We start from the raw sequence: 27,305 nt of genomic DNA, 5'->3' as shown, positions 1-27,305 counted from the left end.
CTGAACAGTAGATATTATAAACTTAAATAAATTTTTGAAATGATGAAGATGATGGTTTATGTTATGCTGTGTGGAAACACCACTCTTTCTGGCCTCTTTAAGTCACAATGAAAGTGCAGCTTCCATCTTCATGATGTTTGTATATTTGCTCAGACACTACTCTGTGAGGTTCCGCATTAAAACTAAGTTCTGAATGTTACGGATTTCCTGTTCTTGACTTTAAATCATATGAATCGAAAATTCACTCATACCGAATTATCGTGCTACATTCGAAACACTTTTTAATTGTTCAAGCATATCGAGAATATTGAACTTTTCTTTAATGGGCAAAAATGTTCTCTTTTTCTTTCTACTTTCACCAACTTTAGATGAAAGAGTTCGTTTGAGAGCCATTCTATTTTATCAACATTCATATGTAAAATGAAAAAAAAAAGTTAAGAAGTGGTCATTTGTATAAACTAAAGCAAATCGTTGTTCAGACTAATACAGTATATGAACTTCTGCTTCCAGTAATGCTAAAGGGATGAAAGTCCATTCACCAAACCAATGTTTAATGCCAACTAAGCCCATTTTAAGGCTCCGCCACTCCTTTGCAGAAAATATTCATGTTGCAGGCGAGCAATTTGTGTCTGCAATAAAAAAATCTTTACTCGTGAAAAACTCGCGTTGTAGCCATTTCGCGTAAGTTGGATCGCGTTGTAGCAGGATTCAACTGTACCACCCCCTTTTCAGCTATCAACGTGAAAATAGAATCAGCTCTTGTACTTTCTAAGGGCTACTTGTGGATAAATTTTTGTTTGATTTAGTCCGTTATTTCTTGAGATATAGCAGTCACAAGTGACGACAAAAAACATTCTATAGCTCATTCCCCGTTTGAGCTATTGGGACCAAAATTGAACCAGCATCTGTTCATGTTAGGGGTAACATATGGACCAAATTATGTTTGATTCCGCCAGTTACTTCCTATCCGTTAAAATTCGAAAATTTTCACGAATCCAACACTTTCTTCTATATCTATACTAATATTATAAAGAGAGAGGGCAGATTTTTGTGTGTTTATATGTTCGAGGTAATATCCAGAACCACTGCACCAATTTGAAAAATTCCTTCACTATATGAAAGGTGTTTTCTTACTGAGTAACATAGGCTATAATTCAAAAAAAAAATCCAATAAATAGTTCATTTTTTATTCCAATTTAGGCCCAAATTTCACGTAAACTGCCTATTATTGGCTATTAAAGCAGGGTTGGCAAAACCCAAAAAAAAAAATCAACTAAAGCTGGGTTTTTTAAAAGAAATGTGGGATTTTTTGTCTCTTTTTAGGAAAAATGTAGGGTACTTGTAGCATACTGTAGCATAAGTATATGGACAAAGAGCAAAATATGTCTTGGAGTAAAAAAAAGCTGAAAAACTAGTTAAAATTAAGCGTTTTCTGAAGAAAAGTTTGAAAGACGACGAAACCAAAGAATGGTGAAGTTTCAGATTTTTTAGTTTCCATGATTATCAACAGTTAAGGCGAAGTTTACTTCTTGAGTGATAAAATCTATTGTTTGTTTTTAATTACTACATTTTTTTTTTGCATTTTACTTTATTGTATTTCATTTTGTTATGCAAAACTACTGTAGAACCTTAAGTAGTTTAAATCCCTATTTACTGAATTCCAGCTAAATCAAGACATTTCCTTGAATTTTATGTTGCCTGTTTTTCTATTTCTGTGTACAGAGAAAGAAATATTAAACTTTTTTGTAAGATAATGAAAATACTGTACATCCTATTCTATTTTCTGTCCGACCATTTGTAAAACCTGTTAATTTCTAAAAAAAATATAACTTGTTAATTCAAGATTTGTGACGTGTTGGGTTGTAGAAAATAATTCACATGAAAGCCTTTTATCTAGAGTAGTTAGTCTATACAATCTACAAATATTGAGAAAATCAGACGGGACAGGACTTAGTCAAGATAATTTGAGCTATTTATTGACCAGTTAAAGATAAAAGTTAAATATACATTTTTTAAATCTTTGAAGTATTTTTTTAACGTCATTAAGAGTTAAGAAATACTACTAAAGTTCAAATTTCATTTTTTATGTCCATTGTCTGTGGTGAAGAACAAATAAAATAGAAGTTTAAATTGTAAAAGTGTTTGAATTAATTCATTTTTTAAAAAACTTTTCAGAAAATTTTAAAAAACCGAAATGTGGGCTAAATAATGGGGTTTTTTAAATGGGTTTTTTCAAAAAAACCCATTGGGTTCAATCCGGCCAACCCTGTATTAAAGGGGTAAAAAATTACTTGTACATATTAATATTATGTATCATTGAAAAGGGTAGAATTTTCCATGTTCTAAAGAATTTGTTTCAATGCTCTAACTTAATTACCATGGGAGTAATTTGCGTTTTTAGCCGAAATTTAGGCACTACTTTCTTCATTAAATCTATAAATAAAAAGTGAAGAATTGTCCCACAGTTTTCTTTTTGACACCACTGGAAAAAGTGACATTTTTTACTCTAGATCTCTGTCGACTTATGGTCATAAAAATTAGCTTCTATCTTCAAAGGAATTAAAGTTACAAGCGTGTTTAAATGTATTTCAAAATATGTCATTTTGATTCAAGTTGTCAAACCATTTTATTTTTGCGTTTCCATAATTATGCTTTTAAAATCCATCTTTCGCATTTTAATTTCTTAAAAGTATTTTAATATCTGTTGTCATTGTTTGGAAGGGTAATTTTGCATGGTGTTTTTTTTTCTTTTATTTAAATCTGATTGTTGAATATATGTCACTTGACACAATTTTTATTCTCAAGGTAGATCGGGTAAAGCCGAGCAATGCAGCTCTTAAAATATAAAGATTTGAAAGCTACTGTTAATGTGATTTTATACCTTTTTGTTTGTTTGGCAAAACAAACAAAATTTGTTTGTTTATTGCCAAAGCAAAAATATCCGCTTCACTCACAAAAGGGCTGGGTTCCGGCAGCGTGATCGCTTGGTGCGTTAGGCACTGAGCAGTTCAGTCAAGGTATATTGTTTCAAGGCAACTGTTAATGTAATTCATTGTTTTGGCAATTTGTTTTGAAAGAAAAGAAACTTTTGATTTGTTTTTATCCGAGAGTGAAATGTACAACGTTTTCTTTTTTTTCTGATGACGATTTTTGAATGTTCTACGGGATTTTTTTTTTTTTTTCGTTACACTGATCAATTATGATAGCGTGGTTGCTGGGCAAGTTTTGCGATAAACAATAGAGTTGCGGAATTATTTTTACATATGAAAGATATTATTTGATGGTTTTTTTTTTTTTTGGTTTATTTGGCAAAATATTTTAAATTGCAGTAAAAACCGCTTCACTCGCTAAATAGAGTTTTAAAGCAACTGTAAATCTAATTTAATGATTTGACGAAAAGTTTTAAATTCCAAAGAAACTTAAATATATATATATATATATATATATATATATATATATATATATATATATATATATATATATATATTGAAAAGGCGTGTACGCATTTTACGCAAAGAAAAATGATCATTTCACATTAGAGGGGGAAGGGGTGTCAATTTTTTTTATTCAACGGGCTTCCATTAAATTTTTAGTACGGGCATCGCTGTGCGGGTACTGCTAGTATTAGATATAGGAGAAAGTAAAAAATGCAAGTAAATGAAGCTAAAAAGGATTCCTTAACACTGCAAATGGCCAGCAAATCGTGCAATCAGATTAACTAAACAGATCAAGCTATTTTACACCAAAAACATATAGGGGAGTGAAGAGGAATCTTTTCAAGTCTGGTCCAATCACATTTAGGCACGTAAGTAATGTGGTTATAAAACTTAGTGTGTAGTGCAGATTAAAAATCAATAAGTAGTGTAGGTCTAAAGCAGTAAGAAGGTCTCAGTGAGTCAGATTTCGGTGATCTAGAAATTTTTGAGGTCATTGGAAGGGAAAGGAATGAAATATAAAAAGGAATGTCTAAAAATAGATTTTGCACTTGTGAAGTTAAAATGTGTGCATTTTAGTTAAGTCACATTCAATGAGTCATCTCCAAAAAAGAAGTTTTTTCTTCTTTGAAGTTTGTGTAAAAGGCTGCAGATAAGCTGCTCGCGGATAATCGGGATTTTAGTGTACTTATTTTACAAAACTATGCTTCAGATGCAACCTGTGCATAGTTTTTAGACAAAAACAAGTTAACTATACTGCGGCAGAATAGACCAATACGGAGCCTTTATTGTGAGACAAGATTCGGTATTTTGGACAAATTGCCATTCATTGTATCAGTAATGAAGACCATAACCAAATTGCTATTCATTGCTTGAGTGCTTTTAAAATCGTGCATGCTATAGGCTCCAAAGCAGAATACTTGTCTATGTTATGCAACGTAAAATCATTTGACCAAAATTGTTCTGTAAGTACTTCAAGCATTGCACACACACAGGCAACAAACGTGACCTTTTCGGATAATCAAGAACCCTAAATCAAAATTGATTCATACAGGAGGTTTTTTTTATTTTAATTTGTTTTTAAAACTTCACTGTTGCTTTGCATTTCTGTGGAATCTAAACCGGTTGAGATTCCCCAAAGATGTTTTATATGCTTTCTAAAATGCATAGAAAAAGCAAAGATACAAAATTTTATAAAAATCCGAACCTAGGTGTCAAACGACGTTTATATTACATGGCATGAAAGAGCAATTAAAATGTTAATAAATAAATAAATTACTAAAGTAATAAATAAAATTAGTTGAGTTAGGGTAGCATATAATAAAACACTTCAAAACTTTTTAAATAATTGAAATATATTAAGGATGCAAAAGGATTAAAAGCTCAAAGAAGACACGTTTCAATGTTGGCATGTTTCCAAAACATATGTTTACGAAGGAAATTGCAGTGGATGAAGATCCATTGGGAAAAATAAGGAAAAGGAGAACCAGAATATTTTCAGATTTAGAATATAAAATTTCGGCAGAAAATCTGCAGAAACTGCTGATTTTCTACAAATATCTTCTAACTCAAGATATAATTTTGTACAAATTCTACAGATTTCTTTAAGTTCAAAATAAATCTAAAGTTCCTGCAGATGACTTATTGAATTCAAAATTTTTTCGCTAGCTTTCCGCCGAACTATAGTAATTTTCGAGGGTTTTAGATGTTCTTCTAATTTAAAGAAATTTGCTGGTTTTGTGCAAAACTCCGTCTTGAGTTGGAAGATATTTGCAGAAGATTTTGTAGAAGATTCTAATTGTTTGTAGAAGATTGTAGATTTTCTGCAGAAATATCACCAAAATCTGTAGAATTTCTGCAGAAGATTTACAAATACAAATACAAATGTGACGACCAGCAACAGGCTCTGGGCCCAGCTAGGCTGGTCCTAGTCAATTAATTAGTCCCCAATGAAGATCAATGGCCCTCTTAAAGCTATCCACTCCCTTGCTCATTACCGCCTCTTCCGGTAAGCTATTCCAAGTGCCCACGACCCTGCTAAAGTAGTAGTTTTTCCTGATTTCCAAGTTAGCCTGAGATTTAAATAGCTTAAAACAATGACCCCTTGTCTGGCTTTCCCCGCAAAAATTTAATCCATTTACATCTTTCATATTGATAAATTTAAATAACTGAATCATGTCCCCTCTGACTCTCCTTTGCTCCAGGCTATACATGTTAAGCCTATTAAGTCTGGTATCATAATCTAAATCTGAGAGTCCCCTTACTAATTTAGTTACCCTTCTTTGAACCCTTTCCAATACAAAAATATCTTTCTTCAGATAAGGCGACCAAAACTGAACAGCATACTCCAAATGAGGTCTTACTAAACTCCTATATAAAGGCAGAAGAACTTTCTTAGATTTGTCTGAAATAGATCTATTGATGAACCCAAGCATTTTGTTGGCTTTGTTACTAGCAATACTGCACTGTTGACTAAACTTGAAGTCCTGATTTATACAGACACCCAGATCCATTACATTTTCTGCCTGATTTATGACTGAACCCTGTAAACGATATCTCATACGCTTATTTCCATGACCTAGGTGTAGCACTTGACATTTCCCTACATTAACTGCCATACCCCATTTATCTGCCCACTTAGTAATATGGTCTAAATCCTCTTGCAGCTGTTCTACTTGTTCTTCATTTTCGACAATCCCCATAACTTTTACATCGTCAGCAAAACAATTCATGCTTCCAGAAATATTTTCATTGATGTCATTCATAAATATAATAAACAAAAGAGGCCCTAAAACTGATCCCTGAGGAACCCCACTTAAAACATCACTCCAATTAGAATGATTTCCTCTCACAACTACTCTTTGCTTCCTACCAGTAAGCCAATTTCTAACCCAAAGTAAAGTTTTTCCTCCTATTCCAATGTCAGCTAACTTGCTGAGAAGAGCAACATGCGGTACCTTGTCAAAAGCTTTTTGAAAATCAATATAAACAACATCCACACATTTTTTGTTATCTAAAGCTGAGGTAACCTTGTCGTAGAAATGCAATAAATTAGTAGTACAGGATTTACCTTTCCTGAAACCATACTGCAAACTAGTCAACAGACTATTAGTCTCTAAGAACATCATGATCTTAATTTTGATCAAAGTTTCGAAAATCTTACAAATCACCGAAGTCAAACTTACAGGTCTATAATTCCCAGCAATACCTTTAGACCCCTTCTTGAAGAGCGGCGTTATGTTAGCCAGCTTCCAGTCCTCTGGCACCGTCCCCGAGTTATAAGAAGCATTGAAAATATTCAAAATAACATCCACTAATTCCTCTGCACATTCAACTAAAATTTTTGGATAGATATTATCTGGTCCCGGAGCTTTAGTTGCTTTAATCTTTTTCAAATGAAATAAAACCTCCTCCCTGGAAAATACAAAATCCTCAAGCTGTATAATAGCTTCTGTCTTGTTAGTGTCAACTGTTGAGATACAGTTATCGTTAAACACACTGGAAAAAAAGTTATTTAGAACATTCGCAATATCCCTATCGTTTTGGATTAAATTTCCATACTCATCAACCAAAGGCCCAATTTGACTGTTTCGAGCTTTCCCAGAATTAGCGTAAGCAAAAAACCTCTTAGGGTTCCCATCAATGTCATCTGCCAGCCTTTGCTCCAATTCCCTTTTCTGAATCCGTACCAAATACTTAAAATTTCGCCTTGCCTTACCATACTGGAGCCTCTCCGCACTCTGACCAGTTTCTTTAAACTTACGAAAAGTGGCTTGCTTATAATTAAGAGCTTCTTTAGTCTCCCTGGAGAACCACATGGGCCAAATTTTGGTACTAACACCTTTTCTCCTAAATGGAACATAGTCCCCAACGGTTTTAGCAAGTTTATCCTTAAATTGCGTCCACTGCTGACCTACGTCGCTATTTTCCAACCCTGACGAAAAAACCTCTTTCAAGCTCTGCCTAAGTGCAACAAAATCGGTGTTTCTGAAATTGGGCACAAACCTAAAATTATCATCTTTGCACACTTCAAATTTAACCCGGAACCTAATGCTGTTATGATCACTATCTCCAATATGCTCCCCTACACTCAACCCCTGAACAAAACTACCTATGTCACAAAAAACTAGATCCAAAATGGCCTCCTCACGAGTTCCCTGAGTTACAACTTGATCTAAGAAACAGTCACCAATTACTTTTAAAAATTCCTCTTCTTTGCCATTACCAGGATAAAAATTATTCCAATCAATACCCGGAAAATTGAAATCCCCCATTATGATAACGGATCCCTTACTGAACATGTCACTAATAATACGGTACATCTGTTCATCTTGTCCCTGGTTTGAATTAGGTGGCCTATAAATGTTTCCAAAGCGTAGCTTTTTGCCCTTACTGCTCATCAACTCCAGCCAAACCATATCAATATCAGTAGGCTTATCATTTATGACCAATTCATTGCAAATAAAATTGTCTCTAACATAAAATAAAACCCCACCACCTCTTTTACCTACTCTATCCTGTCTGAACAAATTATACCCAGCAATATGTAATAACTCTGCATCAGAATCGGTAGCCCATGTCTCTGTAATTCCAATAACATCCAACTTCTCATCCATAACTATGCTTTTCAATTCATCCATCTTGTTCCTAATACTGCGAGCATTGGTATAGAAAACTTTAAGCATGCCTAAGTTGCTTTTATTTAACACCCTAAAATTTCCTAAATTACAATTGTTAACATTACTACTCTTGTTCGTCACTTTATTTCCATTTCTAGCAATACCCAAAAAAATTTCATTCTCTCGATACCTGATACTTGAACCATGCCCCCCATTCCAACTTAGTTTTTTGACTCCGAAGCCCTTAAAATTAATCCACTAACCATTTTGACCCCTGTAGAGCTCAGATGCAGGCCATCCCTAGCAATCCAATCCCGTTTACAATGACTCCATACATCAATGAACCTGATACTGCGCTTTGTCTTCAATAAATACCCCAAAAAAATTTGCCTACCCACTGGATATTTTTGGATGCACATCACTATAATTAAATCCAATGAAAGTTGTTACTAATTTGTTTGCCTTAAATAAATATTTGAAAAATAACATATGCATTACATCTGCATCTTTAATTTTTGACGATTGTTTTACAAACTTCTATTTAAATGACCTAGGACCACTGGTGTAGACATAATATTATTACTATATTCTTACTACACAAAATTTTAACACTTTAATAAGAAATAAATGCACCAATTACCCATAATGTCCAATCGTGTTTGCAGTAGAAGATTGGCAAGCAACTAATTCAGATTATTTTATTTGAATGAGTCTACAAGGGGGAAAAAGTTGTCATTAATTTCAAATTAGCTCTGCTTGTTTCGAATTCCATACTGGCAACCTTGCAAACTAATATGTGTATGGTTCCACCTGCCTTTCCATATCATCAGTGATCAAACAGTATTAAGATTTTGAAACAAGACATGACTTAAGATACACTAAAGGATGCATATAACCTTTTATTTGACATGAAGACAAATGTTTTCTAGCAAAAGAATAACCTGCACAATGTGGTCAATACTTTTATTGAAGTTCAACATTTTAATGCGTACTAAACAACTAAACTTGACTTACAGTTGGTTTGTATGATTTGGTTGGCAAGTATAATTTGCCTTGATCAGGCAAATTATACTTGTAAAATTCAAGTAAAGTGCTTTGACCATCAAAATTAAAAGTAATTTATTTGATGCATCTGAATTATCAATCAGATGCTGTGATTAGTGAAAAAAATTATAAAGTAGAAAAGTCAGAAGGTATAAATGTGTAAAAAACTGGGCTGTAATATACAAAATTTGCAAAATAACTTGCATACATGATTTCAGACACACAGTAATACCCTGTCAAACGTTGTGAGACATAGGACATAAATCAAGTGAATAGTGTTACTCAAATTTATAATGACAAATTTCGCGATCAAAAATACGTTGATAAATTTAGGGCAAGAATTATAATCCAGTTTTAGAAACCTACAATAAATCTGCCTTATCAATAAAACTTAACTGAGAAAGAAAGAACTTAAATTAAAAATAAATAAGTCAGAAAATCAGTTCGAGGACGTGTTCAGGAAACACTGAAATCTTTCAATTATGTGTAGCGTAGCAGACCGGATCGAAAGCATCAGCTTTAGAATGCAACGGATTAAGTTTTTGCTTTATAAACAGCTGGAAGACTAAAAGAAATTGAAATTCCTACCTTGTCCCTCAGTGGGAAAGGGAACTATGTTTCTCAGTGAATTTTCCTTTTTCTGATAGATGATCAACTAATTCACGGTAAAGGGTTTTAAGTCTTTTTGAAGCTATAGTAGGAGTGTTTTTAATACACTTCAAAGAAAACATAAATTTAAATATTGAATTTGAAAAATTGATAGGAGCACAAGAGTTTAAATAAACTATAGAAAAAGAAATTTTCAAGGAAGTTTATTATGTTTCAAAACGTGTTTTATCATTGAATGGTAGTATTATTTGAAGGTTCAGTAGTTTAACTGTGAAGAAGACTTACGAAAAAGTACGCATGCGCTGTTTTGCATTTTTGCTAAGCGAAACATATTTATGATTATTTACGTCAAATAAACGTTATATCATTCTTTACGAAAAAAGTCATGATCTCAGATTCGTGTACGTCGGCATTAAATGATACTTCTTCCCACGATATACTCTACTATAAACTCAATTTTCACGTAACTTTTTAAGTATACGGTATTCAGTGTCTATTTAATTTGTTGTACTATAGTGAAGAATGAATATGAAAAACCGCGCCAGTGACTTTGCATTAATTATGTTATTTATTTTAATCTTCTGTTTCACATGTGTTTCAACTGCTCCTATTGTTCAACCTTTTCATAATTTTTTTGTTCATGTTACTTCAAATAAATGTGATTTACCAAAGAATATCAAACCGTTTGCTCCTTCAGCTCGTGGTTGGTATTTTTTATCCGAACCACTCAGCCAATGTGATGGTGCAAATGTAACTTTTGAAACGCAAACTTTATGTGCCGAAATTTTAGAAAATTTTGTAAATACCACATGTACTACCATAGATCCAAAGTCCATCCCTAAAATTTCTTATCGGCTGTCTTCGGATGTTTGCACTGATTTTGCTAATTCTAGTAATATTATACCGAAAATTGAAGGTTATGTTGGTGGAAAACTTGCTGATAGAACTGTTTGTAAACTTGCCTGTGCTTCTCAGTATGAAATATTGTGTAAAGTTCTCTTTTGGAGCTATCAAGTACGTCATCATATTGGTAGGCTTCTTTTATAGTTAAATTTATCTTTCTTTTGGTAACTAGTAGTGGGAGATGGGGCTCCTTGGACCACATGGCAGTTTCTAAAATTATTTAATACTATTTATACTATTTATGACCAACAAATACTATTATTGTCGTACCAATCCTTTGAGTCACATTGTACTGTTATATTGAACAAATTTTCTTTCAGTAGTGTAGTATTACTGAGCACTACTGATACAACGCTTTCTAAATTAAAATTTGTTCAATATACTTGTACCATGTGATTTCGTTAAAGATTTGTAGGCGGAGCATTCCAAGGTATTTATGACATTTATGTAGAGTCCGTAACGTGACCTTTTTTGCCATAACTTTTTAATTTACTGTTTGATTGGCATATTATTTTATTTTGATCTTTTCTTACCAACACAACAGCTCAAATTAAAATAATATGCAAATCAAATGGTAAATTAAAAAGTTATGGCAAAAAAGGTCACGTTACGGACTCTACATAAATGTCAAAAATACCTTGGAATGCCCCAGGCACTATCGGCAGAGGTGCTCTGATAGAAGGTCACTGAGTCTCTGTTATCTCCTATAAAGGTTCCTTGTTCGTCAAATTTTGTTTGACGAATCAGCAATTTCAGGGGCATAATTTTAAATGCCCGAAGCCCCTTTTCATTGCATGCATTAGAACTTATATATATTTCTGTATTTTATTATTTTGCAAAGTTTGGCGTTCCATTCCAGAAATTAAGAATTTCTGTTTCTAGAAAAATGAAGCTTGACCGTAGGTGCTATTTTTTGGTCAAAAGTTAAAACAAAACACAGCAATAGTTATCAAAATAACTGCAACCAGTTCATCAAGTCCCGTCATCCCCTGCCTTTATAGTTTTTTTTTTTTTTTTTTTTTTTTTTTTGTGCAAAGAATCCATAAAACCTTAAGATTGCAAAATCATGGTCTAGCAAGGTCTGGATATTGGTTTCAAAAATGTAATTAATTTATAAAAATAAATTATTGCAAAATTGTGTTGTGTATGAATTGTAACTCTGGTCATAGTGTAAAAAGATAGGAAGTGGCGCAGAAATGTAAATTCTCTTTTCAAACTTTTATTGTTTAGGCATGACTAGAAATGTATCTTCCTCATCAGTTGCAAAGACCTGCGTTGTTCCACTTTTCGCATGGCTAGTGCTGCCACTTCCTTAGAATAATATTTAGAAATTTTTTTTGTGTCACAGTAAAAAATATTACATTACTATGTTGATGTTATTTTCTGTACTTTTAGAAGCTGCAATCGGTGCTGGCACTGAAAATCAAAATGACGTGAAGCATCTTGATCAAAATAAGATTGATGTTGTTCAGGATCAGAATGATTTGCAACCATCTATTGGAGCTAAGGATGAAATATCCCCACAAGTGCAATCTGTAGGAGCTCCAAATGGTAAAGTTTCATCATTGCAAAATAATTAATTGATATTTCATATGTTTGTTAATGTTTTTTAAAACATTTCATCACATTGAAAAATAGACATAGAACATTAAGCAAGGTGTCTACCAGGGATCCAAAGTTAAAATACAAAAATGCCATAGGCTCCTAGTATTTTTGTTTTAGCAACTAACTGCTGAATGTTATGATAGTTATCTATGTTACAAAATATCTCCTTTTGTGAAAGAGTTATAGATGAGTATCTGAACAATTATTGAAAACCAATTTCTGTTTAAAACTTGAGAAATTGCAGTTTTAAAAAAAAATCAATTTAATCGCTGTTTACTTGATTCACACTAAAAAAAAATAATTAAATAGGCATATGATTTCTTGATTGCAACACTCAAAAATTGCAATTGCTCTTTATCTATATATATAAAATAGCTTGTGCTGACTGACTTTCAAGGCACAGCCAAAACTACTACGGCTACAAAAACTGATTTGGAACTGATGTGATATACCCCACCCTTGGCGACTTTTTCCTGTTGGTGCCAAGAAAGCGTCGCCAAGAAAACGATGTATGACGACATATGTCATACATCGTTCTTAGCGATGCTTTTTTAGCGCCAACAGGAAAAAATCAGATAAGAAAACATGATCAAAGCACTTCAGAACACAATATATATAAAAACAACATAAAAGCACAACAAAAAACATCACGAATATATGCTTCAAAAATGTACAGGGCCGGGGTTTTTTGTAAACATATTAAAATACAATGAAATAAAATTATTGTATTAATTACAAGTTGAAATTAATGCATTATTTTTTTTTTCATCATTTCTCCGGGATACGAGCCCTTGGTCTCATAGTACTTTTGTAATGAGACCTCGGCTCGCCGGCCCTGCCTCGGTATCATTACAAAAGTACTATGAGACCTCTGGCTCACCAGGACCTCGCTTCGCTCGGTCCGTTATCCCTCCGACTGTTAATATACATTACAGTCGGAGTATGATCACAGTTATGTATACTACAAGAACCCCTCAAGGATTTGTAAAAACAAAGAATTTTGGAAGTGAGAGGTTTTTTTTTTTTTTTTGAATTCTAAAATAAAGAACTTACCTTTTTATATGGTATAAATATTCACACTCAGTCTAAAACAATACATCATATGACAATGGCACGTTACAGATACACACCACGTTGGAGTTAACTTTTCATTAACCTTCAAGTTTGAAGAAACTGGCATTTTCTAATGTTTTTACTTCAAAACACAACTACTGAATTTAAACTAACACAAAATAAGCATTCCTGTAAGGTATATTGCACGAAACAACACCACGTCGTAAAATCCCCCTAAGAGCGGAACATATGTGCACCTACCTCCACGGACACACGTGTGAAAAGAATTAGTTCACATCTGTACTTCCCAGGTATATTCTGCAGGGTTACTAGGGCTACCGGAAAAAGTTTTATCGCCAACGTTGGCGATTTTCGAAATGAGCTAAAAATTCTATCCTCGCCAAGGGAGGGGGGGGGGGTATATCACATCTGTACCACTGATTTTTTTTTTTTTTTTTTTTGAAAATAGGTCTATTTTGTAACATAAGCATGTGCTAAGAAAGAATTTTTTAAAGATTTCAATTTTAAGGAGGTGAAATGGGATGGAGAACTTTGCATGCATGTATAAATATTCTTGAGAATGGGTGTACTACGTGAAACATGGTATGTAAGTCACGACCAAATCTTAATCTTATCGATTATTTTTCATTTTATTTATTGTTGCTCGATTTCTCCAAAGCTACATAGTAACCATATCTATTTGGTTATACCATTATTTTGTTGCCTTTTAAATAAAACAAGCCATGAAACAAGGGTAGAAGTTCCTTAAAAATGAAATGTAATTGTCTAAATCATTAAGTTATACCATTAAAAGTAAAATAATTCACCAAGTAATAAAAACAATATGTTAATAAAAAAAATTTGAAAAAAAAAATAGAACCGACTTCAAAATTGCTCTAAAAAGTGAAAAATAATTTTATTCTTTAAACACCATCGATAATGCTTTTAAACATAATTTTTGAAGTTGGCGCAAAAACAAAATGTAAAATCCAGTGTAACCATGCTTCGTTCATATTTTTTTCAGAAACTCATTCAAAGTTACGAACGAAACATTTATATCGTTATTCAAACACGTTGTCATCAATGCAATTTAACTTTAAAAATTTAAAATCAATTTTAAAATCGGTTCTATTTTTTTTCCTCAAAATTTTTTAATTTCATTCTTTTAAGTGTAAATGTAGGTATTTCAGAAATAGTAAGAATTTACCATCACGAAACTTCGCCTTATTTTTTTCATAAAAATGCTCCATACTAAAAAAAACTATAAACACGCGTTAAACTTTAAGCGATTGGCACTAAAAACTTATCTTTGTTCCTCTTTGGAATTAATGTGTAGTTAATTTAATTATAACCATTTAAGTATTACGTTTTTCCTAACTAATTTACATTTCACAGCATTCAAGTTGCTAATGATGCAATTCTGTATTTTCTTACTTAACCCCCATCATCTGTTATTGGCATAGATGATAACGAAAAAAATACTACTCTGCCGTGCTAAGCACAGATGTGGTATCTGCACATTTTATCAAAAATGAGTTATTGTCACCAGGTTATCCTTTGCATCTTACTTTATCTATATATAAATTTTTTTGTTGATATTCGAACGGGAAATATAAAATAAATTCTTCGAAAAAAAGTGGTATCTGCTCATTTTGCATGGTTTGCTAAGGTAATTTCAACGTAAGTGACAAATACTAAGCATCTTAAGTGGTATCTGTGTAGTTACCCTTTTTTCCCTTAGTATGATGTAGATACGACTTTTATGCCTTAGCAATCCAAACCTTAAGAGTGTTGCAGTTCATTGAGCTGGAATTCTAAAATTTCATTCCCCTTATGAATTGATCAGTTGATGTGGACCGATAATAAAATAATTAAGATCTTAAACTAATGCTTGTTCAAATATTGAAATCTTTGTATTAGAATATTTGTTTTATGACAGACATTTTTAAAAATGAAACGTTTGTAAATGTTCATGTCCGATTCCTCTTCTAAAAATTTGATTTCATTCTTTTAATGTTTGTTTTTATTTAAATATCGTCTGTTGTAAAAATTATCTTTTCGCTCAGTTAATAAATGTTGAAACCAAAATACTTTAATCTAATATGATTGATCTTGAAAAAAATTATTTTATTAGTCACTATCTGTGAAGATACAATTATCAAATCGTAAGTAATAATTGCAAAAATTATACTTCCGATTTATTTTAGCTAAATATTTATTTTATTCTTTTACATTCTTATTTTACTTTCCTTCAACATCGTCTGCTGTTAAAATTTTCGTACACATTAAATTGAGTAATCTGGAAATGAAAATACAACTATTGCTTTTACAGTTCTAATGCATGAACAAGACAATGGTATTTTCCGGAAGGGAAATTTTGTCAGATTTTTGGCAAAAAAATTTAGCGACAGCTAAGTCTATCAGTTTTAATTCTGAAGAAGATTCCAGTCACATTCAGAGTAATGTAAATACACCTTTTAGTCTTAATGTAGACGTTAATTATGACAATGGAGAATCGCCAAAAGGTATGTCTTGTCGCATTGGAGATTTTGCTAGTTTTATTTGCGAAGAAGAACTGGACAATGTTTGTGAAATAAGTAATGACTGTTCCTTGCCACCTAATTCTTCTGATCAAGATAGCTCATGTTGGCCTTCAAATCGCACAAAGGAGTGCATATTCACTTCAGTAAATTCCACAAATACTTTAACCACTGAAGAATCTGTTTCAATATTAGTCGCAAACCCTGAAAATAACTGTGGCAAGGAAGGAAATAAAAAGCAGTCAATAGAATCTTCACCCAGCCAGTTTGAAGAACATCAAGTTGAACTTGTTAACAGTGTACCGATAGGTAATGAGCCTTTAAAAAATCCAGACAGCTTTAATGTACGGAAAGAATTTCAATGTTCAAGTCTAATAACTAAAGAGGGGAATTCAAGAAAAAGGAAAAAATTTGATTTTTCCATTCAAGAAAGAAATGACATTAAGCTGAAGAGGATTAAAGAATCTCACCCTATATTGGCTCCATGCAGTGAAAGTTGCAAATTTATGTGCAGAACAAACATCCCAGAGAATAGGCGAATTGAAATAAATGAGCAATTTTGGGCCATTAGTTCTGTAGAGGGCAGAAAATCTTTTGTTCTCAACATGGTCAGCAAAATGCCTGTTAAACGAAAGACTTGCGGGACTAACTCAAGACGTTCCAATACAAATACGTTTTATTTGAAAACAAATGAAGGTACCACTGTAAAGGTTTGTAAAATATTTTTTCTTGCAACCTTAGGATATAAAAAACATAACGACTCAATATTACAAACTCTCTCTAGACAGAAAAGTAAAATATCTCCCGAGTTTGACAAGAGAAGAGGAAGGGCTCCAAAGAATAAATATAATCATGAGTCACTCATTGAACATATTGAATCCTTCGAACCTAAAATTGCTCATTATAGAAGAGAGCACGCCCCAAACAGACGTTATTTGCCAAGTGACTTAACCGTTAAAAAAATGTATCATGACTTCACAAAAAGACATCCTGATTCTTGTTCGTACGAGTTATATAGAAAAGAAGTATCGAAGATGAATATATCGTTCGTTAAGTTAGGTAACGAAGAATGCGAACTATGCGAGCATTTCATATTGCATGAACATGCAGAAGACCATCATAAAATAGATTGCAGCCATTGTAATGCATGGAACAATCACATTAAAAAAGCTACTACAGCTAGAGCGGAGTATAAAAAGGATGCGGATGAGGGTGCAATAGACAAAGTTATGAAATACTCTGTCGACGTGGAAAAAGTAATTATGCTTCCCAGGTGTGAGATGTTCAAATCTGTTATTTTCAGCCGAAGATTAACTGTTTACAATGAAAGTTTCGTACCAGTAGGGAAAAAATCAAACAATCCGACTGTTGCATGCTTATGGCATGATGCCATACGAGGCCGAAATAAAGAAGAAATTATAAGCACGGTATATAAGTTTCTCATAACGACGTGTCGGGATATGAAGCAAATTGTACTATGGATGGATAATTGCTCATCGCAAAATAAAAATTGGGCTTTCCTAAGCTTTCTTGTGTTCTGCATCAATTCTATCTACATTGATGCAGACATAATTGAAATCAAGTACTTTGAGCCAGGGCACACTTTTATGTCCTGTGATTCATTTCATCACCAGGTTGAGAAAGCAATCCATGAAACAATAAAGATTTACGATTTTGACGATTTCAAAAATGCGGTGAAATCTACATCTGCAAAAGTTAATGTGGTGGAAATGCAACCAAATGATTTTTTCAAGTGGAAAGACTATGCTGTAAAAAGAAAAAATAATAACAGAAATGCATCAAGGGCAACAAAAGGTGACCCGAGATCAATTATGACTAACAACAAGGGAAAAACTGATAACTACAATTTGCCCTATTTACGTGATATCGTACATTTGCGGGCGGAAAGAGGAAAGAACATTTTGTTCTACAAAAAAAACTATAAAGATACTACATGGGAAGAACTTGACTTTTTAAACATCAAAATGTTGAAAAATGCCATTAAACTGCCTCAACATTATGAACATGCAGTTGGGATCACTTTATCGAGAAAAAATAACATAATCAAAAATCTTCTTAATTCGGAAAAAGGTATAATACCGCAAAGTCGTTTTGCGTTTTGGAATCAGTTGCCAGTAAGCGACAAAAATGATTAATTATTGCACTTGTTAAGATTTTCTATTTGCACTTTAAGCACATTGTCATGTTTTCTTTTTGTATTGTGATTTGTATTCAATAAATATCTTTTACATTCTATAAGTTCATGTTATTGAAGATAATAAAAAATGTAATATATAAATGTAAAACAAAAATAATATTTCAATTTATTGCATTTATCAATTATAAAGACACATGCCTTACTTAATAAAGTATTTTATTGACGAATAAAAAGTTGTCTACGCGGAGTCTAGTAAACGGAAATTCATATAATATGAATATCATGAACTATATCATAATATATTCATTGCTTAGTTAAGTGCAGAAACATAATTTTGCTAAGCCACCGCTCCCGATTGTTATCTCTAAATAGCACTTTACTAAGCTACTTTTGTCGTATCTGAGCAGATACTGCTAAATATCCCTAGTAATATTCACTTACGGCAAAAATACCTTAGTAAATAAACACGTTAGTTAGGAGAAAATGTATAGTAACTACATTTATTTATTATAAAAAATAACTTTCTCAAAAAACTTATTCATGTATGTTAGATCAACTAGTTATAAATAAGTTACGGTAGGTTAAATTTTATATTCAGTTACAGTTAAAAAATTATGAGCTGTAAAACTTTAACCGTGAATTTCTCATTTTGAGCTCAACTGCAGATACCACATCTGTCCTTAGCACGGCAGTACTGTAGTTGAGGCAAACCTGATGGTAGCATTGTGAAGGCTAAGCAGATCTAATAGGGAAATTGCATGAAATTTATTGTTTTCTGTCCATAACTTTTTTTCTAAAGGACAAATATGGTCAAACAAAGTAATGGGACCTAAGTTGAGCCATCCCCTATTGATTAAAAAAATAATCATCAAAATCGGTTCACTAGGTGAGGCGCTGTGAGTGGACAAACAAAAAAAAAACATACATACAGTATGAACTGATAACCGCCTCCTTTTCGAAGTCAGTTAAAAAATACGATAAATCCTATGAAACGAATTTTGCAAAATAAACTTTAAATACTTCTTTAACATGCAACATAATCAGCTAAATAAATATTTTGAGACATAAATAAATATTGAAAGTTGTTGTAAATGCAAAATTAGAGAAAGAGGAGCAACTGTGGTGACGATATAAGCTTAAATCTTTCATTTTCGCCAAGGTAGTTAGACAACAAGTCGCCAAGTGACAGTGTGCAAGACACTTTCTATAACGGAAAAAGGCCTAACATACTGATGGCCTTGTTCTAATTTAAATTAGTTGGCATTTGTAACGGAATCTTTCATTTTTATTTGGGAATTGTTGTCTTCCTTCTGTTGGGTATTTTAGGAACTTATTAGCTTCAGTTAATATGATCTTATTTTATATCCTTTTATAAAACAGTTCAATAATTATTCTCAATATTTTAATTATCAATTTTATAAAACTTATAACAATGTGACAACTTGAGTTTTCAGTTGTCACAGATGTTACAAGTTGAATAAAAGAATACTGAAAATAATTATAGTGAGCTTGTAATTGTTTTATAAAAGGTTGGAAAATAAAATATTAATCAATGCTTGATTTTTTTGATGCCAAGCTAATGAAAAAGAATTTTGAAAAAAAAGTAAAAATGTCACATATGTTGCAGTTGGAATTGCCCTACTCAAGAAATAGTTTTTTAAAAGTGCAAAAAAACTACACATTATATTGGTATTTGTTTTCTTAAAATAAATATTTTAGTGAACTATTTACTTATTTTACTGTTATGTGTTAGTTTTTATTGCTTATATTGTTACTTGATCCAAAAACTTCTGCTACATCCAAAAAAAAAATTCTTACAGTCCTTCGCTGCTTCCACTTTTGCGGCTTCATTCTATCATGGTTTTTCAAATATATTTATTAGTCTTTTTTTATTGGGCTAGTGGTAACTCTTCCTTTAAAACATTAACACAGGGTTGGTACAGGTCCTTACAAATCCTTACTTTTATATTTTGCCTTATAAGTGCTTACATTTCCTTATTTTTACTCTGCCATTATTTTAAAAAATCAGATTCTCGTTTTTCTAATAGAGCACTTGCACTCACTTCATCTCCTAAGCTGTGTAGGGCAAGCAGCAGTATCTTAACGAATTTAATTTCCTCGTAGTGATCTCCTGAGCTGCAGGGCAAGATTGCAGTTGCTGGTGGAAAGTCAAATGGTTGCAAGTGCTCTATTTCCACTAGGTGGCAACTTCGTTAATCCGAAACCTTGTTTAGAGAACTCTTGCATAATGGGGGGAGGGGGCGAATACAACCCCATCTCGGCTCTCTTTCTAGGAAGCCACTTCCATCAACGCAACTAACAAATCCAATACGATTGGCCATCTGAAAGTGATAAAACTGAACTGAAATAACTAATTGCTGTTAACACATTTCTTGCATGTAATTAATGAATTTAGTAAATTGTCTGTGTCATTTAATGACATACAAATAACCAAAGAAATGAAGACAGCTGTTACATCCGCTAAAGCAAAATAGACCCAGCATTTGGAAAATTAAAAATCAAAGGGAAAAAATGAAACAAAACAAGAAAAACGTAATGTATTAGAGAAGAAAGTATTTTTTTTTTTAAAGAAAAAAATGTTTATCCAAAAAGACATAATGGAAACAAATGCAAGAGCAAATCATTTGGCAGATGAGGCTGAAATATTAAAGGACATTAAGTTGCTCATTCAATCACATGAACTAAGGAAAACACTAACTGAAAAATAGAAATCAATTCCTTGAATGTAAAAATAAAGGAAAAAAGTTCGGAATTAAAAGATATTTAATCTGATTGCTAGTTTTTGATTCCCCCCCACACACACACACATTTTTTTGTCATATTTTTAGGAATTTTGTTGTATCTTTTATGTTCTATATTTTTCATTATCCTCTAATAGATTGAATTTGAAAATGTGTGCACCTATTTTATTCTATTCTGAGGTACTTTTTTTTTTTTTTAATTTTTCGGTTCTTACAACTCCTTACTTTTCTTTTAAAGAAGTGTGTACGCACCCTGTGTAACAACCTGGAATTGTCAGCAAAAATGACATAGTTAAAATTTTCAGGGGAAAACCGGTGAAATTTTCAATTTTGCCCCCAAATGTTTTTTTTTTCCAATTTTTTCCCAGGGAATTTTGTACCATGAGAGCTAATCTTTGTTTTTATCGATGTTTCTGAAAAAAATTGTAAAAGTTTTGAGGCAAAGGGTAAGTTTGGAAACTCACCGCGGTTGCACCAGTCAGGGTTGCTATTTTGTCCACTTTTTTGTAAAAAGTTCAGGACGCCAGAAGAAACTAGACAAAATGAAACATAAATTGATTATACGTACGTAAATTTATTGTTATGGTGTAATAATATTAATGTATTATTATAATACATTTTCTATTATGAATTAATCATTTAATTAAAATAGAATCACATTAGCTTTAGAATTTCATAAATCTAAAAACATTTTTAATTACACATTGGTGCAGCTAATTTTAGATCATAATTTACTTAAAAGTAATAAAATTTAACAATTTGAATATGCTATTGTGCATGATTAGACTATTATATACAATAGTAGAAAGTAAACTCAATGGGAAAGTCAAATGAAATGCTTGGAGACATACATACAAAACGAAGATTTATAGACTAAAGTTATTTTATAACTGTTACATTTTTCGAATTTTTATTGATGTCACCCATAGTAAAATATTTATGTACTGGCATATTTTACGGATATTTTAATGGGGTCATACAAATTAAGAAAAATTACTACTTTAGTAGGTTTGCGGGTATTCAGAATAGTGTAACGGAAGAGGCTATACTGCCGTGTGCAGGTAAAGGGCAGTTACTGCAATTTTTTTTTTTTTTTTTTGCATTTTTGTCATCTATTGTACTTAATCTTTATTGTACAAGTTCGCTTATTTGGGTGCCGCTGAAAAAAAGGCACGAAAAAAACGTCCTATTCCAACGTTTTCCTATTGTTTGTATTGTATCCGCCACACATTTCTTCAAATATCTCGAAAACTCATTTCTGCAGCTACTGCCGTTTACCTGCACACGGCAGTATAATAGACAAGAAGGTAGATAGTTTTATAAGGGTCATTAATCTTCATTGGGGACTAATAAATTGACTAGGGAACAGCCTAGTCAGAGCTTGTTGCTGATCATCACATTTGTATATGAATTGAAAGAACAGATTTCACTTCATGCTAACTTTTCTTTTATTAGTATTAATTAGTTTTTCTTTTCTTTTTTTTTTTTTTTTCGAATATGATTTTAATGTTTTGGAACTTCAATCTTTAAAAACTTTTTATTTCTACTTTTTAATTTTATAAATGCACTTATTATGGGCAGTGAACCTCCACATCACAGATAAACATCTTAAAACTTACAGCTGATGTGCTTGTTTTATTAATGCTATTATATGCATTATAATTTATTTCAACACTCATTTGATTTATTAACACACTTACATAAACTTCAACTGATCTTACTTTTTTTATTTTCACTTTAAAATATTTTACCATCAGTTGTTTATGTACAGATTTATGTATGCTATTTTTATATTAAAATATTACTTGAATAGGGAAAACATCTATATAATTATTTATTATTTTCAAGCTTCAAATTTTCAACCCAAAACTTTCAGTTTACTGATGAAGTGGACAAAATAACATTTTGTCCAGGAAGTTTTTTTCGGAGTGGACAAAATAGGACAACCCTGTCTACCTCCTTTGTTATTTTTTTTATTTCTGTGTAGTACCGAAAAAAATTTTTTTCATTTGCTCTGAACCATCTTGTTGTCAAGAAATACTTGTGGCATGAAAAATATTGCTCTTTGCACCCCTGGCTTCAGGAAGTGTTTAAAATTTTTCTGCATGTAAAAAGCTTGAAATTCCTTAGATTTATGTTGTTGTTGTCGTTGACTTCATTAGATTTGTTGTTAACAGTGTCACTTCAGTTTTTACATCTGCTTTAGATTGAATTTGAGCTAAAATATCCTCAGAAGTCATAATGTTGGTGTCATCACTTGTTCTCTCTCGGGATTTTTAACTCGTCTAACTCATCACTAACTTTTAGTTCACTTTGGAATGTTAAAGGAATTTTTTCAAGAAAGGATAAGCTGAGCTGTAAATCGATAGAAATTTTTTGAATCATGAAGTTCAACTCGAGTTGAACCGAAACATTGCTTCGGTCACTCGTCTGGTCAGCGCTGATTCTAGATTAGCTACCAGTTTGTTTGGCACTCTAGACTTCCTTAAGAGGTTTTCCATCCCCAGCTCAGTCACTTTCCTATGCCGGGCTGATGAGTGCTAATAAACACAAAACTGCAGTCGGCTGGAAATGATTGAGCTGGCGGTGTATTTCATGTATTTCTACTTTAGCACTGGCTATTAGGCGGTAATTTACTGAATATTCAAATTTTATTCCTCTTTTAGGTGTGTCAGATGCTTCCTCCATTGCTGGAGTAGAAAATGAGAACCAAGTACTTCAGGATGCCAAGCTTTCAGATGGTAAGTTCTGATAAATTCTTTTCTTCAAATTGTGATGAAGTTTTTAAAGTTTTTAGCTTAATATGTGCAAAAATAAATACTTCAGCAAACAGTCAAACTCGCTTATAATGAGTGAGGAGAGAATGATCCCTTTGCTTATTATAACTGAGTGCTCGTAAAAAAACTGGTTAGTGAAAAAAGTTGGAAAAGCTCATACCTACTCATTGTTGCTATTTTGTACACTTTTTTTGTAAAAAGTTCGGGACAAAACTGGACGAAATGAAAAATAAATATGATTATACATACATTAATTTATTGTTATGGTGTAATAATATTAGTATATTATTCTAATATATTTTCTATTATGAATTAATCATTTAATTAAAATAGAATCCAGGGTTCGTACGGGTCATGGAAATCCTGGAAAGTCATGGAAAAAAAATAAGCCAATTTCAGACCTGGAAAAGTCATGGAAAATTGAAATTTTCATTGAAAGTCATGAAAATTAATTTCAAGTCATGGAAAAATGTCCTGAACAAAGAGAAAGTAACAGTAACTGAGGGAGCATTAGAAATCTTGAGTGATTTAACAGTATAGCTCATAAAAGCTATTAAAAGTGAAAAATTGAACGATCCCAAAATCAAATCTGAATTTTGAAATCTCATTGCATCCACTTCTGTAGCAGCCGCTTGCCTTTTTATGCAATGTGATTTTACTGCTTGGACATCACTTATTTTGAATTTGCTGTTATTTTCAGCATTTCTTATGTTTCATATTCTGCAGTAGCAAAATTTACGTTCTTAGTTTTGCCCCGCCCACTCAAAAAAAAAAAAAAATGCAATTCAATTGCATCCGAGTTCGATTCCATCACTCATAGGAACTTTATTATTAAATTTATCAGAGTTTATCTTAATTTGTTGAAGGTTTGAGAAAATAAAGATATTTAGTCAGGCGATAGAATACAGAAAAAGAGGAATTATAATTCTCTAAAACAGTAGTGTCCAACATACCGGCTGCAAAACTAATCCATGCCAACCACTGCTATGTTCAATGTCATTAATCAAACATGTTCTGGAATTTCTGAACCTAATAATTTATATGCATTTGAAAATGTGTAAAGAAGTAAACAAAACAAGTATACTTTTGAAACAAAAGATTGAGTCATAGCTGAATGGTTTTTTTCAATAAAGATGTGGTTTAGAAACATAAAAAACAAAACTATGTGGCTTTACTTTAAAGAACCAAAATACTGTCATGTGGATGATTAAATGCACTGTTGACACTAAAAGGCAACTTTAGAAGCAAATTTATTGAAACTTAGTGATGACTCATTCAACCTTTGCCCCATTCAATATCATTCTGCCTGTTTATAAAAAAAATATCAGACATTTAAGCATCACCATATTTGTTCCACTGCATTTTAACTTTACTTAAATTTATGATGAAGACAAATAAGAATAGTTTAGTTTTTTAAGTGTACACTTACATTTTTTTCATTATGAGTAAGTGCTTCAATGAGACTGTGGCATTCCATGTAAACGTTTTGATAATGCTCATTTCCAAAAATTAGCAAGTTTGAGATTAAATAGTGCTATTCTCTTTGTGTAATGAGGTCATGAAAATTTTCATTGAAGTCATGAAAAAGTCTTGGAAAAGTCATGGAATTTTTTCATCCAAATAGAGTATGAACCCTGAGAATCACATTAGCTATAGAATTTCATAAAACTAAAAACATTTTAATTACATATTGGTGCAGCTAATTTTAGATTATAATTTACTTAAAAGTAATAAAATTTAACCATGAATAAAAGCTATTGGGCATGATTAGACTATTATATACAATAGTGGAAAATAAACTCAATGGGGAAAGTCAAATGAAATGCTTGGAGACATACATACAAAACAAAGATTTATATAGACTAAAAATATTTTATAACAGTTATATTTTTCGAGATTTTATTGATGTCGCCCCATAATAAAGTATTTATGTACTCAGCATATTATATGGATATATCAATGTCATACAAATTAAGAAAAATTTACTTTAGTAGGGTTGTGGGTACTCAGAACAGTATACCAGAAGAGGCTGTAATAGGCAAGAGGGTAGATAGCTTTAAAAGGGCCATTAATCTTGGTTGAGGACTAATAAATTGACTAGGAACAGCCTAGTCAGATCCTGTTGCTGATAATCACATTTGTATTGCAAGAACAGATTTCATTTCATGTCAGCATTTCTTTTATTAATATCAAGTAGTTTTTTTGAATACGATTTTTAATGTTTTGAAACTCCAATCTTTAAAAACATTTTATTTCTACTATTTAATTTCATAAATGCACTTATTATGTGCAATAAACCTCCATATCAGAGATAAACATCTTAAAATTTAAGGCTGATGTGCTTGTTTTATAAATGCTATTACATACATTGTAATTTATTTTAACTCATTTGATTTATTAAAACACTTACATAAACTTCAACTGATCTTAATTTTTTTATTTTCACTTTAAAATATTTTACAATCAATTGTTTATATGCATATTTATGTATGCTATTTTTATACAGTCGAACCTGTCTATCTCGAATTTTAGGGGAGAGAAGAAAAATTCGAGGTATGGAGGTTTTGAGATACAGAGGTTTTGAAAAAAGTTCTAAAAATAAGTAATTGGAGCAATGACTCAAAAGTAAAACTTTGGAAGCAATTTTACTAATCAACAATGTCCCCTTCCTCTCAGTTTCTGAATGGATATAATTGCTGGAAAACTTTCTTCTTGTGCATAAAGTTTTCATGTGGAGGATTATGTGACTGCTAATATTAAGAAAAATGCTTTTTATCTCCAAATTCCAGTTAATAAAGATTGTTGGGGATCGAATTCAAGAAAGACACTTTAGTCAAAATTCAAGATATACAGGTTTTCAGAAAATTTCATTCTAGACAAACATGAGGGAAAACATTGAATTAATACTTTATGTGCAGGGAAAATGAAAAACTTTGACATAGAGAAGTTTTTGAGATAGGCAGGTTTGAGATAAACATGTTGACTGCATTAAAATATTACTTGAATAGGGAAAAAATCTATATAAATATTTATTATTTTCAAACTTCAAATTTTTTACTCAAAACTTTCAGTTTACTGCTGAAGTGGACAAAATGACATTTTGTCCGGGACGGTTTTATCCAGGTTTTTTCCGCGGTGGACAAAATAGGATAACCCTGTCTACTTTCTTTGTTATTTTTTATTTCTGTGTAGTACCAAAAAAGTTTGTTCATTTGCTCTGAACCATCTTGTTGTCAAGAAATACTTGTGGCATGAAAAATATCGCCCTTTGCACCCCTGGCTTCAGGGAAAGTTTAAAATTTTTCTGTATGTAAAAAGCTTGAAATTCCTTACATTTATGTGGCTGTTGACTTAATTAGATTTATTGTTATCAGTGTCACTTCAGTTTTTACATCTGCTTTAGATTGAATTTGAGCTAAAATATCCTCAGAAGTCATAACGTTGGTGTCATCACTTGTTCTATCTCAGGATTTTTAATTCATCCAACTCATCACTAACTTTTAGTTTACTTTGGAATGTTAAAGGAATTTTTTGAAGAAAGGATAAGCTGAGCTGTAAATCGATAGAAATTTTATGAATCACAAAGTATTGCTCACTTTAGGAGGAGTTTGATTATTAAAAGCAAGTTATTGTCCCATAGACTTTATTGTACCAGCTAAGTATTTTTGATTTTCTCATTAAATCATGGCTCGGGGGTTATTCATCTGTATTTCGGTAAATGTTACTGAGAGAATTACTAAAACTAAGAATTGTTGCTGAGAGAGTTACTAAAACTAAGAATTGTTGCCATGCGTTTGTGTA

The 27,305-nt window shown here is 32.0% G+C and overlaps 2 protein-coding genes across 4 annotated transcripts in view; one reads left to right on the top strand and one right to left on the bottom strand.

Moving 5' to 3' along the window:
* LOC129226575 (neurocalcin homolog) overlaps positions 1-9,762 on the bottom strand; it is a 113,502-nt gene extending 103,740 nt beyond the window's left edge. The window contains exon 1 of the mRNA XM_054861194.1: positions 9,686-9,762. The gene's annotated coding sequence lies outside the window, so the exon portion shown is untranslated. The remainder of the gene's footprint in view (positions 1-9,685) is intronic.
* A 272-nt stretch (positions 9,763-10,034) lies between these two features.
* Positions 10,035-27,305, top strand: part of LOC129225707 (trans-Golgi network integral membrane protein 2-like) — a 49,871-nt gene continuing 32,600 nt past the window's right edge. For all 3 annotated transcript variants that reach the window (XM_054860190.1, XM_054860189.1, XM_054860188.1), the window contains exons 1-3: positions 10,035-10,736; positions 12,005-12,160; positions 23,394-23,468. In XM_054860190.1, coding sequence (XP_054716165.1) covers positions 10,229-10,736; positions 12,005-12,160; positions 23,394-23,468 — 739 coding nt within the window. In that variant the 5' untranslated portion in view covers positions 10,035-10,228. The remainder of the gene's footprint in view (positions 10,737-12,004; positions 12,161-23,393; positions 23,469-27,305) is intronic.

Source organism: Uloborus diversus, chromosome 7 (genome assembly GCF_026930045.1).
Source record: "Uloborus diversus isolate 005 chromosome 7, Udiv.v.3.1, whole genome shotgun sequence".
In the NCBI taxonomy this organism is placed as follows: Eukaryota; Metazoa; Arthropoda; class Arachnida; order Araneae; family Uloboridae; genus Uloborus; species Uloborus diversus.
The sequence above is the reverse complement of the archived record's forward strand: the minus strand, read 5'-3'. Positions and strand labels throughout refer to the sequence as shown.